This window comes from Rhincodon typus, chromosome 20 (assembly GCF_021869965.1).
Source record: "Rhincodon typus isolate 14 chromosome 20, sRhiTyp1.1, whole genome shotgun sequence".
NCBI classification, from domain to species: Eukaryota; Metazoa; Chordata; class Chondrichthyes; order Orectolobiformes; family Rhincodontidae; genus Rhincodon; species Rhincodon typus.
The window spans coordinates 1,222,867-1,238,142 of NC_063351.1; the positions used below are offsets into that span (position 1 = coordinate 1,222,867).

Below are 15,276 nucleotides of genomic sequence, written 5' to 3' on the forward strand. Positions count from 1 at the left end.
ACCAGTGTCTTATACAAAGTTCATTATAACATGCCCGATCTTGTACTCAATATCCCTATTAACCAAACATAGAACATAATATGCTTTATTAACAGCTCTCTGTTCCTGTCCTGCAACTTTTTATGACTTCTTGTTATTAATTCATGGAATGAGGGCATCGTTGGCTATGCCAGCATTTTATTACTCATCCATAATTGTCCAGAGAGCAGTTAAGAGTCAGCTACATTGCTGTGGGTCTGGATCAGTTAGGCCACATGTAGGCCAGACCAGGCAGTGATAGTAGTTTCCTTCCCTAAAGGACATTAGTGAACCAGATGGGTTTTTTCCGGCGCACGCGTCCAGGTCTCTTGGGTAAGGAAAACACTTCAGGATTGTACCCTTCATTTTATACTATCTCTCCATGTTCTTTATACTAATGTGGATTACCTCACACTTCTCCGCTATGAACGTCACCTGCCGTCAACTTGTCCACTGCACCAACCTATCAGTGTCCTTTTGAAGTTCTACACTAAGCAACTTTCATTATAGTTTTCAACTCTTCCAAGCTGATGTCTGCAAATTTTGAAGCTATCCCTTGCACACCAAAATCTAAATAATTTAAATATTTATAATCATAAAGCAAAAGTCTGTGTCCTGACCCCCAAGCATTCCTCCAGCCTGAAAGATGCCCATTAACAATTACTCTCTGCTGTCTATCCTTCAGCTAATTTTGTATTCACATTGCTAGTGATCCTTTTCTTCCATGACCGATAACTTTCATTATAATTCTTTTGTGTAGCATTCTGTTAAACTCCTTTTGGAAATGTACACTACATTGTAACAGGGCAGCACGGTGGCTCAGTGGTTAACACTGCTGCCTCACAGCACCAGATCCCGGGTTCGATTCCACCCTCAGGCGACTGTCTGTGTGGAGGTTGCATATTCTCCCCGTGTCTCTGTGCATTTCCTCCAGGTGCTCCAGTTTCCTCCCACAGTCCAAAGATGTGCAGGTTAGGTGGATTGGCCAGGCTAAATTGCCCGTAGTGCTCAGGGATGTGTAGATTAGGTGGGTTATGGGAATGGATCAGGGTGGGATGCTCTGAGGGTCCGTGTAGACTTGTTGGGCCAAAGCGCCTGTTTCCACACTGAAGGGATTCTATGAGATTTCTATGAGATCAATGGCCAGGCCTCATCAACCCTCTCCATTATCTGCTCAAAAACTCTCAAGTTAACTGGATATGAATTTTCCCCAGACAAATCCATGCTGATTCTTTGGAATCAATACATATTTTTCCACATGAGTATTAGTTCTATCCTAAATAATTGTTTCTAGAAATTCCACTACCACCAAAGTTAAACGGGCTGCCCTAAAATTGTGAGGTGATCTTTACAAACTTTGTCAAACAAGGTCATGATGTTTGCAATTCTTCAATCATTCAGCACCTGTCCCCAAATTCAGGGAGCATTGAAAAATAACTGCCAGTACCTCTGCAATTTCACTCTCACTTCCTTTATTATCCTTGGATACATTTGTCTAGTCCCAATACCTCATAAACCTATAGTAACAACAGGTAATCCAATACCAGCACTTACAGTTTTAAGCTGTTCTCGACACTAAGTTTCCTTCTCTGTCACCGTGGCCTAGGCCGACCGTATGAATAAGGAACATTCAGACTCTCAAATTTGATTTGCCATTCAATAAGGCCATAGCTGAACTGTTTGGAACCTCAAATTAACATGCATGCCTACCCCAATGACCTCGCTCTCCCTACCCACAACCATCACCAACACCACATTGTTTAACAAGAATCTATTTAACTCTACCTTAAAAGTATTCAAACTCTGCTTCCAACATCTTTTCAGGAAGAGTGTTGCAAAGACTCATGACCCTTCGAGAATTTGTTTTGCTTAATTTCTGTTTTAAATGGGTGGTCCTTTATTTTTAAGTAGCAACCTTCAGTTCTAGATTCTCCCGTAGGAGGATGCCGTCTCTTACCTTGTCAAGATCCCTCAGAATTTTAAACGTTTTAATCAAGTTATCTGTTACTGTTCTAAACTCGAGCAGGTGCAAGCCTAGCCTGTGCAGCCTTTCTTTGGAAAACAACCCCACCATCTGGGCTTCTGTCTGGTAGTCTGGTAAACCTTCTCAGAACTCCTTCTTTTGCATTTATGTTCTTTTTTGTTAAATAAGATTACCAATACTGTACACAATGCTCCTGATGTGGTCCAGTATCCTGTATACCTGAAGTGTTCTATTCCAGAAACTATTTGACCTTTCTCTAATAGAGTTTTTTTTCCCCAGTATTGTAGTTTTAAACTTGACAGTTAAATTTATAAAAACAGAATTGAAATGCATATTGTACCAAAATGATTCTGTGGTGCAGTAGTCACTGATTCAGGACTGTGACAATACTTTATGATCTTAGCGCTATTAAATTGTGTATCATCTCATTTTCCATGAGTACTGCCACCAGAGATTCTCCAGACCTCTGTATATTTTTAGTAAAAAAAAAAACTGTTTGAAAGGAAAGCTTGTAAATTTTTTGCTAATATAAATAGATTTTACAATGATGACTTTGGAATATTAATAGTGAAATTGAGCTTTTAATAATACTGTGCCATTAACATCTGTAGATGTGTAAATTATATTCTTTCATATTGCTGAAAAAAGACATATTAAACAAGGCAGGTTGACTGTGATTGATCAAGGCATGCCTGAGAAATAAACCAAATAAGGCTGTCACCTGTTTTGGTACATTATAGGGGTGTAATGCGTATACATATTCTTCTCTCTGCAAATAACAGGGCCCTATGTATTAACGTAAGCAGCTTGCAGTACACATGCCATACTGAGTGTTCTAATTTGGTTGTTAGCATAATTCATAGAACCCCTACAGTGTGGAAACAGGCCCTTTAGCCCAACAAGTCCACACTGACCCTTGGAGCATCCCACCCAGACCCATCCCCCTATAACCCACCTAATCTACACATCCCTGAACACTATGGGCAATTTAGCCTGGCCAATCTACCTAGCCTGCACATCTTTGGATTGTGGGAGGAAACCGGAGCGCCTGGAGGAAACCCACGCATACACGGGGAGAATGTGCAAACTCCACACAGACAGTTGCCTGAGGGTGGAATCGAACCCGGGATCTGGTGCTGTGAGGCTGCAGTGCTAACCACTGAGCCACCGTGCTGCCCATAATTCTTTACACACTCAGGATTTGCTACAAATCCTATCTAATTGCGGCATCTAATGTTAAAAGTTTTGCAAGCACAGACTGGTAGGGTATGGTCAGTACGGTGCATTTTGTGGACAGATAAAGGCATATGCTGTTTGATACGACCTGCCAGGCTTTGAGACCATAAGATAGAGGAGCAGAATTAGGCCATTCGGCACATTGAGTTTGCTCTATAGGCATACAGCCTACATATTTAGTGTCATACCAGCATTAAAATTCATATATTACATTACTCACTTGTGTGAGGAACAGAGCATCTTTTTGGTGTGACAGCAGCATGTTATTAGTGGCAAATACACCTGTAGTTTTACTTCACATTTCCAGGATAATGTAAGAAATGTGTTGACAATTAATTTAGGGTTGTCAGTTGGGCTCAAAGTATGGCACGTTTGTGTGTACTGTAGGCTACACTACTTGTTATTCACTTGTGGGAGATGAGTAGTGCTGGCTGGACCAGTATTTATTGCCCTTTCCTAGTTGCTCTTGAGGTGGTGGTGAACTTCTTGAACTGCTGCAGTCTACATGTTGTAAGTTAACCCACAATGCCCTTAGAGAGGGAATTCCAGGATTTTGATCAAGCAACTGTGAAGGAACAGCAATATATTTCCAAGTCAGAATGGTGTGTATCCTGGAGGGGAATTTGCAGGTGGTGGGGTTCCCATATATCGGCTGCCTTCGTCTCTCTAGATGGAAGTGGTCGTGGCTTTAGAAGATGCTGTCTAAGGATCTTTGAATTTCTGCAGTGCAACTTGTAGATAGTATGTTGCTGCTATGGAGTGTCAGTGGTTGTTTGTGGATGTAGTGCTAATCATGCAGGCAGCTTTGTTCTGGACGGTGTCAAGCTTCCTGAGTGTTGTTAGAGCTATACCCATCCAGGCAAGTAGAGAGTATTCCATAACACTCCTGACTTGTATGGGCTTCAAGGAGTCAGGAAATGAGTTACTCGCCGCAGTATTCCCAACCTCTGACCTACTCTTGTAGTCACTGTATTAATGTGGCAAGTCCAGTTGAGTTTCCAGTCAATGGTAATCCCCAGGATATTTATAGTAGGATTCAGTGATGGTAACACCATTGAATGTCAAGGAGTGACAGTTAGATTGTCTGTTGTGGAAATAGTCATTGTCTGGCATTTGTGTGGTGTGAATGTTTCTTGCCACTTGTCAGCCCAATCCTGGATATTGTCTAGATCTTGTTGCATTTGAACATGGACTGCTTCAGTATCTGAGGAGTCGCGAATGGTACTGAGCATTGTATAATTATTGGTGAAGATCCTGACTTCTGACCTTATGATGGAGGTAAGGTCATTGATGAAGCAGCTGAAGATGGTTGTGCCAAGGACACGACCCTGAGGAACTCCTGCAGAGATGTCTGGATCTGAAAGACCTACCTCTAACAATCACAACCATCTTCCCACGAGCCAGGTATGACTCCAACCAGCGGAGAGTTTTCTTCCTGATGCCCACTGATTCCAGTTTTGCTAGGTTTCAAACGCGACTTTGATGTCAAGGGTTGTCGCTGTCACCTCACCTCTGGAGTTCAGCTCTTTAGTCCATGTTTGAATCAAAGCTGTAATGAGGTCAGGAGCTGAGTGGTCCTGCCAGAACCCAAACTGAGCGTCACTGAGCAGGTTCTGCTTCACAGCACTATTGATAACACCTCCCATCACTTTACTGATGATTGAGAGTAAACTGATGGGGTGGTTACTGGGGGCCTGTTCTTTACACTCAAACGGAACACGTGCACATATACTTTTTTCATTGCAATGAAATAGGTGACAGTATCCTTTAGTTTATTTCTCAGGTCGATACCTTTTCTTCTGATTTCCTCCTGATACATGGACCTTGCTGGCTAGACTAATATCTATGGCCATCTTTAGTTGCCCTTGACCAATCTGAGTCAACCTGCTGTATTTAAAATGCAAACAAAGTTTGGCAGTTGATTGTCAGTCATAGTTAACTGGTTTATTATCCATGGCAATGTGTCCTGCAATCAGAGTCCACTTGCCAACCAATTAGCACTGTCCTCGCATACAGTATAAATTTTTTTTGCCCCTCCAGTTAGTTAGCAAACTGCCCTGATGAATGCAAAACTGAAACATTTCAGCAAAATATAACATGGGCTAATGAATTGCTAACCTTTACATCCGAAGGACTAAAAACAAGAGAGTGGAAGTTATGCTTCAGCTACACAAAGTCCTGTTTGATCACATCTGGAGGACTGTAAGCAGTTCTGGGTGCCTTTTATAGCAGGGATTTTATTAGCTTTGGAGAGAGTGCAGCATAGGTTTACTGGAATTGACTTTGAACCTGCTGAGGTGGTGCCCAAACATGACTGCTTTGAGAGGCACCTTGATTTAGTTTGTTTCTACCCCAGATTACTGATATCATCCCATCTCGGTTTTATTTTTCTCTCTTGTCCAATCTCCTCTCACTGTATCCAAGATTCTTTCAATGCCCTCTGCCATTTTAATTGGTTTCTGATTTTGTAGCCCTAACTGTTTCCTCCTCATCTTGACCACCCAGTCTTCACTCCCACCACACCACACTGAGGGCTCTGGGCTTTCTCATTAAATAGAGGCCCAGTTAATCCCAACCATCACTGGCTTTTTCTGACAGACTAAATGTATCACTTTGGACAACCTATCCTGTAACTCTACTCATTTTCTCCAAATAAAATGTGTTGCCATGGGTAATTTCATGGGTCCTAGCTGTGCCTATCTTTCTGTGGAAGATGTAGAACATTCCCTGTACTAGTCCTACTCAAGTCTCCTTCCTCATCTGTTTTTTTGTTCTTGCCTGAATTGGAAAATTAATTCAACAATTTATTCAATATTCCTTCCAATTTCCACCCTACTCACCTTCGTAACATCCATCTCTGACACTTCCCATCACTTCCAACATTGTCTATTTCCGGTGATCGACCATCAACAAATATTTGCCATTATCCTTCTTACTTCTACAACCACCTTGAATACACAGTAAGTGCTGCGTGACATTTTCTGAGTTTCTGGTGTATTTATTCAAATGGCACAACTCTCCATACCAGCACTTCCAATATGTCTTCAACCACATATTCACCTCCACTGTGGTTGACAGTGCTCTTGAATATGCTTGACCCATTTCCCACATTTCTGTTTTGATCCCTTTCCCTCCCTCCAGAAACAGTTGATCTTACCTTCTACTCTGCCATGTTCAATGAATCATCCCACACCTTTCTCTAGTGTCTAATGTTTTACTCTTGCCAATATACATTCCCACTCCTGCCAATTTCAGCATTACAAAGGAACCATTCTGCCCCATTACACCCTGATTACCTACTCAATCACCTTCAACACCCCTGTCTTTCCCACAGCACCTTTTTACACAGGGGCAGCAGATACAACATTTTGAGTCAGAGAAAAGCTATAGCTGCTTGGACCACTGTGTCCTCTGAAAGAGCAACTGAGCTTGTTCCTTGAGTTTGCTTTATTTTGAAACCTTGCATATATTTTTTCTTCAGATATTTACTCCAATCCATTTTGAAAACCACATTAAATTTGCCTCTATCACAATCTCATGCAGTGCATTCCAGATCTTAACACTCACTATGCATAACATGTTTTCTTTATATTACCTTTGGTTCTTTTGTATCTTAAATCTGTGTTCCTTGATTTGCAAGCCTCCATCAATGGAAACAGTTTCTCCCAAACTACTGTGTCTCGACCTGTCACGATTTTGAACATTATCAAATTTCATGCCAACCTTCTCGAAGGACTACAACTGAAACTACTCTAATCTATTCAGGTAACTGAAGTTTTCCATTTTTAAGACTCTTTTCTGCAGTTGGATGTGAATTTGCCTTGGAAGAGTCAGGAAGTTTTAAGAGTGGACCAGGATGTCATGGAAGGAACAGTCCCTGTGGAATGCTGACTGAGAGGGGAGGGGTGGGGAGAGGAAGGGAAGCTGTGTTTGGTGGTGGCATCCTGCTAGCAAAAGTGGCAGAGATGATCTTTTGAAGGCAGAGACTAGTGGGATTGAAAATGAGGACATGGGAAACCCAATCGTTGATCTGGGAAGGTGGGCGAGGGGTAAGGGCAGAACTGTGAGAGTGGGTTGGACATGGCTATGGGCCCTGTCAACCATGGTGGGCAGATCATCCTTGGTTGAAGAATAACGTCATGTCCGAGGTACCCTGGTGGAAAGTGCCATAATTGGAACAGATGCAACAGAGATATAGAAATTCTGAAAATGAAATGGAATCCTTGAAGGAAGCAGGGGGTGAGGAGGAGTAATCAGAGTTAGCTGTGAGTATCGAGAAGCTTGGTGATAGATATTGATAGACAGTCCATCCCCAGAAATGGAAACAGAGAAGTCAAGGAAGGGGAGGGAAGTGTCACAGATGGACCAAGTAAAAATGAGAGAAGGATGGAAATTGGAAGCAAAACAGATTAATATTTCCAGTTCCAGACAAGAGTAGGAAGCAGCCCCAATGATGATGTCATTGTATTAGAGAAAGAGTTGTGGATGGGTCCAAAGTAGGATTGGAATAAGGAATGTTCCTGTATGCGCCACAAGGAAACAGGCGTAGCTGGGACCCATGCAGGTACCCATAGCCATACCTGTGAGTTAATTTTGGTCAAAATGAGGACAAGTTTAGCCAGGCAAAGGAGGATGCTGGTGGATGGGAATGTTCAGGCCTCTTTTCAAGGAAGTAATCTGCAGACCATCCTGATGGGGGAATTGGATAGTAGAGGGCACTGGTATTGTAGCGATCAACAAGGCTGTCTGAGGAGAGTTGTAAGCCTCCGATATTTGTAATCTTAGTTAGGTTTGAAATATGAAGGATGGATCAGAATTTTCATTCCAAGTTGACTAAGTAACAGTAAAAGGATTAGCATCCATTTTAGCAGAATAGGACTTGATGTTTTGTTTTTCTCAGAGCTGGTTGGCAGCAAACAGTATGTCTCCAAGTCTGTGGTGTCACCATTAGCTGGAGTCCAATGAAGAAGGTTCAGAAGTTTCTGGAAATGTGAAAGTGCAATCAGCCTTGATCATTTCAGGAGTCCATCAAGGTTGTCTGTGTTTAAAAGAAACGGAATTTAAACATGAAAATATGAAAGAGAATGCAATTTCTTTTCAAATTTCTTTTCATGCTTTCTGACCAGTACAAAGAGCTCAATTATGAGAAGAAACTACACAAACTAAGATTGTTTTCACTGGAATTGAAAAGCTTAAAGGATGATCCAATAAACTTGTTTTAGATTTGAAAGGGAACAAATAATGTAGATGGAGAGAAACTATAGTATTTCCAGTGGTTGGTGAATCTAGCATTAGCAAATGTGGTTTAAACAAAATGGTTCAACATTCAAAAGTGAAATTGGGTAAAGACTTAACACAAAAAGATGATAGACATTTTGAACTCTCCTCTGCAAAATGCCACTGAACCTAGGTAAGTTGTTAATTTTAAAACTAAGTTTGTTAGATTCTTATTGTTAGAGATAACAAAAGATCTGAGCTAAAGGTTTGTGGGTACAGGTCGCACATTAACCATGATCTTGTTGAATGGCAGAACTTGCTCAAGGGTCTGAATATATTCTATTTTCAATGTTTCAATGGCAGCAAAACACGTATGATCAAGGAACATGAGTAGGCCACTCGGTCCTTCAAGCCTGCTCCACCATTCAAAAAGATCATGGCTGATCTAATTTTAGCTTTAACTGTAGATTCCTGCATATCTCCAATCATCTTTAATTCCTGTCTATCTATTTGTCTATCTATGCCTTAAAAATACAATTCTGCATTTCTGCATCCACTGCCTTTTGCGGAAGGGAATTCCAAAAACTCGGGGAGAAAAAAATTATTTCCTCATCTTTGTCTTAAATGGGTGACCTCTTAATTTAAACTATGCCCCCCACCCGCGCGCGCGTGCGCACACACACACACACACACACACACACACACACACACACACACACACACACACACACACACACACACACACACACACAGATACACACACACACACACACACACACTCACACACACACACACACACACACACACACACACACACACACACACAGCAAGAAATTTCCTTTCTACATTCACCCAGTCAAGTCCCCTCAGGCCGAGTTAAGTCGCCTGTGATACTTTCAAGTTTTAACCTCTTTATTTTAGACTGGTCATATTTTGTACTAGCTAAAGCATAAACCATAGTTAACGTACCACATCTTTCGTGCTGAAAGACTGCAGACTTTACTTCACTGAAGTATTCAATTATTGATAATCATTTGTTGCATTATTGGGTGTTTCAATACAATTTGGGCATTTACTTCTACTGTGAACACAATCCTATATAACTAACACCTACACTTGCATCTGTTTTAAAATATGTATTTTTCATCCTGAATTTCTGATCAAACTTGTTTGCTGAACCCAAAATCTGCTGTGAAAAATGCAATTGGGCAACATTTTATGAAGTTATTTTTAAAAAGAAAATTTGTTTTTAAAAGTATTGTTGGGTATATCTAAGTGGTTAATTGGTAAATTTTGATTAATACACCTAATAATTGTTTAAATAAACTTTTGAGTATCAATCCTTTGCCTGTAAGTAATATGATTTTAAATGACTAAATGTGACTTAAAATATACAAAATTATTTTCTAGCTAGCTTGAGCTATTGTAGCCAATTCCTCAAAGTGAAAATGATAATTCAATACTTTCAAAACACACCTATGAGGTTGCAGACATGCTAACCGAGCCAGTGGGTTTGGTTGCTCACGTTTCATCACCCTGCTAGGTAACATCGTCAGCGCACCTCCGGTGAAGCATTGGTGTTCTGTCCTGCTTGTTGTTTATATGCCTCGGTTTGCTGAGGTGGTCGGTATTACTTCCGGTTCTGTTTCTCAGTGGTTTGTATACAGGGTCCAATATGTTGATTACACCTTTGTGATTATTAAACGCACTAAACTAGAAGAACCCCACCAACATACAAACAACATCCTTACTGGGATAAAAATTCATGAAAGAAGAAGAGACCGACAACCAGCTACCCTTCCTATACATAATGATAGAATGCAAAAACAATGGGGAACTCCAAACTAGCATATTTAGAAGGACCGCACGTACAGACCAGATACTCAATTACACTAGCAACCACCCCAATGCCCACAAACGGAGCTACATCAGGACACTATTTAAATGAGCCCCAACACATTTCAGCGACCTGGAACCAAGCAAAGCAGAACAGGAGCACCTATACAGAGTCTTCAAAAGGAACATCACAATCCGCCACTACCTCCAAGATGGACCACAACAGGAAGGCACAACATGACCAGACTCAGCAATCACCCTACCACACATCAAGGACATTATGGAAATGACCACAAGCCTACTCAGACGCCTAGGTGTCAAGTAGCCCACAAACCAACAACCACCCTATGACAGCTACTGACGAACGTAAAGGATCCCATATCCAAAACCAGCAAAATTGGTGTAATATACAAAATACCATGCAAGGACTGTGAGAAACACTACATAGGCCAGACCAGAAGAAAACTGACAATACAGATACACAAACACCAACTAGCCGCCAAGAGACATGACCAATTCTCATTTGTCTCACTACACATGGACAGCAAGGGACATGAATTTGATTGGGACAATGCATCCATAATCACGCAAGCCAAATAGAGACATGCCAGGGAATTCCTGGAGGCCTGGTATTCCAACTGGAACTCAATCAAGAAACACATTGAATTAGACCAAGTGTACAAACCACTTCACCAAAGGCGCACTGACGTGTTACCTAGTAGGGTGATGAAACATTTGCAACCAAAACCACTGGTTTGGCAAGCATGTCTACAATGTCATCCACAACCCGAACTACGAATCTTCTCAAACATTAAAATGCACCTATTCCCCTGTGCCCACAATTTCCAGCTTGCTATTTCAGTACCAACTTAAAGGCTGGATAGGCTGGGACTTTTTTCACTAGAGCATAGAGTTTGAGGGATGACCTTACAGAGGTTTATAAAATCATGAGGGCCATAGATAAGATGAATAACAAAGGTCTTTTCCCTAGGTAGGGGAGTTGAACACTAGGGGGTATAATTTTAAGGTGAGAGGACAAAGATTTAAAAGGGACCTGAGGGGACAACATTTTCATGCAGAAGGTGGTTCGTATGTGGAATGAACTGCCAGAGAAGTGGTAGATGCAGATACAATTACAACATTTAAAAGACATTTGGACAGGTACATGAATAGGAAAGGTTTAGAAGGCTTTGGACCAGACGTAGGCAGATGGGACCAGTTTAGTTTGGGAAACCTGGTCGACATGAACAAGTTGAACCTAAAGGTCCGGTTCCATGCTATTTGACTTATGACTTTCCACAAGTGCTTAAAGCATTTGTACTGAGGACTCAAAGATGGAGGTTAGCTGTGTAGGGGTCCTGGCTTGTCCTAATTTTGTGTAACAAGGACCACTCTCGCCACGATGTTCAAAACCTACAATTCATCATATGGGCTTGTCACAAGAAACTTGTTATTGACTTCCTATGTTTCCCAGTTATTGGCTGGTAAATCTTGCTTAGGAAGATTGCTCGATATGGGGCACTGAGATGGAAGGCTGGCAGTAGATGTGTTGAGCAGATCATCATGGATCATCATCAAGTGAGGGGCAACTAGGGTGGTTTCTGGCTTGCCAGTTTTCATTAGTTAAAGGATGTGTAGGTGAGTGATGTTGCGAAGACTGGAAGACCGAGGTTTTGGGTGGAGTGTTCCTGTTATAATACACGTTGTTGCACTCAATTGAGTATTGGCAAGCTGTAATGATGACCTGTGCCAGACAGATGCACACAGTGCTCTGCTCCGGAGTGTTATTGGACAAGCGCTGAGATCCAGAATGTGAGAAACAGCACCACAATCTTGGTGGGAGTCTGCTTATAGCACAATCAAGTGCAAACTCCAGAATTTGATTATGGAGGATATTTGGGGAAGAACTGATGCCCCTATAAATACCCAGAAGGGAATTTTAACTTAACAGGTAGGAAACCCCCAAGCTGAGTTGGAACATTTTATGGCATCAATGGAAAGTAGAGTCGCGTGGGGTGTTAAACCAGCATTGCACACAATGGCCGGGTTAGTTGGCAAATTTAGGGTATAATTTCAATTAATCTCCTCAGAGTCGGAGACTCCACTGTTGTTGGAGTTGGATGCAATTCTGTGTTTGAAAGAATTTGGTAAGAAATGTATTTTTTTAAGTCCCTGATCTTCCTGGTGACATTGAAGTAAAATGAGTTTGTTTAGGTTTTACAAGCTAACTGTATACTCTTGCTTCCTCCACTGACAAAGTAAATCTTGTAATATAGCTAAAGCAGCCTTATAACTGTGTAAGGGTAAATTCAGTATTTCCAAGCTCGTGTTGGAAAACTGAGCTTCAAGGGGACCTAGCATATGACAGTTTTATCTAATTTTCTGTCAAGCTCATGAGACTTCAGATTCCAAGTGATGATAAACAGCAGCCATTTGGAAGAACACAAAGAGAATGATTATAATATCTAGAAAGTTTGTGAGGTGTGTGTGTGTGAGAGAGAGATACTTTGGAAATCCTAGTTTGTGTCCAAATGTTGGCAAGTGAGTGAGGGTGTTCTTCTGAATCCATCCTGACCCATGCCCTGGATCCACATTTGAATATGTTTTAATAGGAGTCAAAAAAGAATTTCAAGATGGTCTTTGGTGATGGTTTGCCCTTTGTAAAAGTTAACAGGGTATTTTCTTCTCATTTCAGACAGATGTTGCCAATACAATGTGTGGTTATAAAACACTTAATGAGCAAGTAAGTATTTTCTAACATTTTAAGAAATGTTTTATTTTCTTTTCCATTTTCAGCTCTCTTCTCCTGTCTCTTCTCTTAAAAGCTCAGTTTCTGGGCTGTACTGAAACCTAACACTTGTCAGTTGGGTTCACCCAAACCACTTGGCTTCAGACGTCATTACAGTCTTAAGAAAAGACTTGGAGTCGTAGAATCACACAGCATAGAAATAGACCCTTTGGTTCAACTAGTCCACACCAACCACGTTCCGAAACCAAACTAGTCCCTCGTGCCTGCATGTGGTCCATATCCCTCCAAATCTTTCCTATTTATGCACTTATCCAAATATCTTCTAAATGATGTAACTGTACCTGCATCCTCCACTCCCTCTGGCAGTTCATTCCACATACGAACCACTCTATTTAAAAAAGTTGCTCCTCATGTTGTTTTGCATTTTTATGCCCCTCATGATTTTATAAACCTGTATAAGATTCCAGATGTTTATCAAAAATGGCTCCCTTGGCTTCACAGCAGCACTTGACTGAGTGTGGCATCAAATAAACGTCAATGAAGTTTTGACAGAAAGTCTTCCAGTATTGAGTGTCATTATCTACAATGATTCAAGAGAATAATTCACAAGTAGCATTTCAAGGGCAATCAGACATTGGTGATAAACATTAACATTGTCTATGTACAGAAAATTTAATCTAATAACCTTGAATCAGTTTTTTAAGGATATTCCAAGTCCAAGCATGATGAGATGGGGCGGCATGGTGGCTCAGTGAGTTTGCACATTCTCCCTGTGTCTGCGTGGGTTTCCTCCCACATCCAAAGATGTGCAGTTTAAGTGGATTGGCCATGCCACATTATCCATAGTGCCTCAGTCTGGGTTGGATGATCTTTGGATGCTCGGTGTGGACTTGATGGAAGCAGGCCATTCGGTCCACGCTGTAGGGATTCTGTGACACCTAAATTAAACATTATTGTGCATGTTGTACTGGCACACAATGGGCAGTGATCACATAAGGACATACGAATTAGGAGCAGAAGTAAACCAGTCAGCCCCTCAAGTCTGCTCTGCTATTCAATAAGATCTTGACTGATCTCTGTGTTTTGAATTACATATTCTACTAATCCGAAATAAGCCCTGACTAAAAAATAAATGACCCTACCTCCACTGCCTTCTGAGGTGGTGTTCCAAAGTCTCTCAATCACAGGTAGTAAGGAGAAACTGGGGAACTATAGACCTGTGAGTCTGACTTCGGTTGTGAGTAAATTGTTGATGATTATAAAAGAGAATTTATGGACATTTAGAAAGGAAAAAATTGATTAGCGATAGTCAACGTGGTTTTGTACAAGGAAAATCGTGTCTCACAAACTTGATTTGAGTTTTTTGAGGAAGTTACCGAAAAGAATGATGATGGCAGAGCAGTAGATGTTGTTTACTTGGAGTTTATTAAGGCTGTCGACAATGCTCTGCATGGTAGACTCCATAGTAAAGTTAGGTTGCATGGGATTCAGGGTGAGCTTAACAATTGGACACGTAATTGGCTTAATGGCAGAAGACAGAGTGGTGGTGGAGGGTTGCTTTTCAGACTGGAGGCCTGTCACCAGCAGTGTTCCAAGGCATCAGTCCTGGGTCCTCTTTTGTTTGTCATTATATAAATGATTTGGCTGAGAATGTAGAAGGCATGGTTAATAAGTTTGCAGACGACACCAAAATTGGTGGCATAGTAGACAGTGAAGAAGGTTTTCTAAGTTTACAAAAGGATCTTGATCAAATGGGTCAAATGGGCTGAAAAATGGCAGATGGGAGTTCAATCTGGATAAATGTAAGGTATTGCATTTTGGTACAACAAACAAGAGTAAGGCTTATACAATTAATGATAGGGCCTTGGGTAGTGTGGTAGAACAGAGGGACCGAGAGATGCAGATACATAATTCTTTGAAATTTGCGTCACCTTAAACAGGGTGGTTAAAAAGGCATTTGGCAGACTTGCCTTCCTTGCTCAGTCCTTTGAGTATAGGAATAGGGAAACTGTGTTGAGGTTGTACAGGACATTGAGGCCTCTTTTGGAATACTGTGTCCAGTTCTGGTCGCCCAGTTATAAGAAGGATATTATTAAGCTGGAGAAGATTCTGAAGAGATTTGCTAGAATATTAGAGATAACAAGGTGTAGAGCTGGATGAACACAGCAGGCCAAGCAGCATCAGAGGAGCAGGAAGGCTGACGTTTCGGGCCTAGACCCTTCTTCAGAAGAAGGGT

General features: G+C 41.3%; 1 protein-coding gene across 3 annotated transcripts in view; it reads left to right on the forward strand.

Annotated features, from left to right (window-relative positions):
• Positions 1-15,276, forward strand: part of tspan15 (tetraspanin 15) — a 121,628-nt gene that overhangs the window by 72,038 nt on the left and 34,314 nt on the right. For all 3 annotated transcript variants that reach the window (XM_048609037.1, XM_048609036.1, XM_048609038.1), the window contains exon 6: positions 12,987-13,034. In XM_048609037.1, coding sequence (XP_048464994.1) covers positions 12,987-13,034 — 48 coding nt within the window. The remainder of the gene's footprint in view (positions 1-12,986; positions 13,035-15,276) is intronic.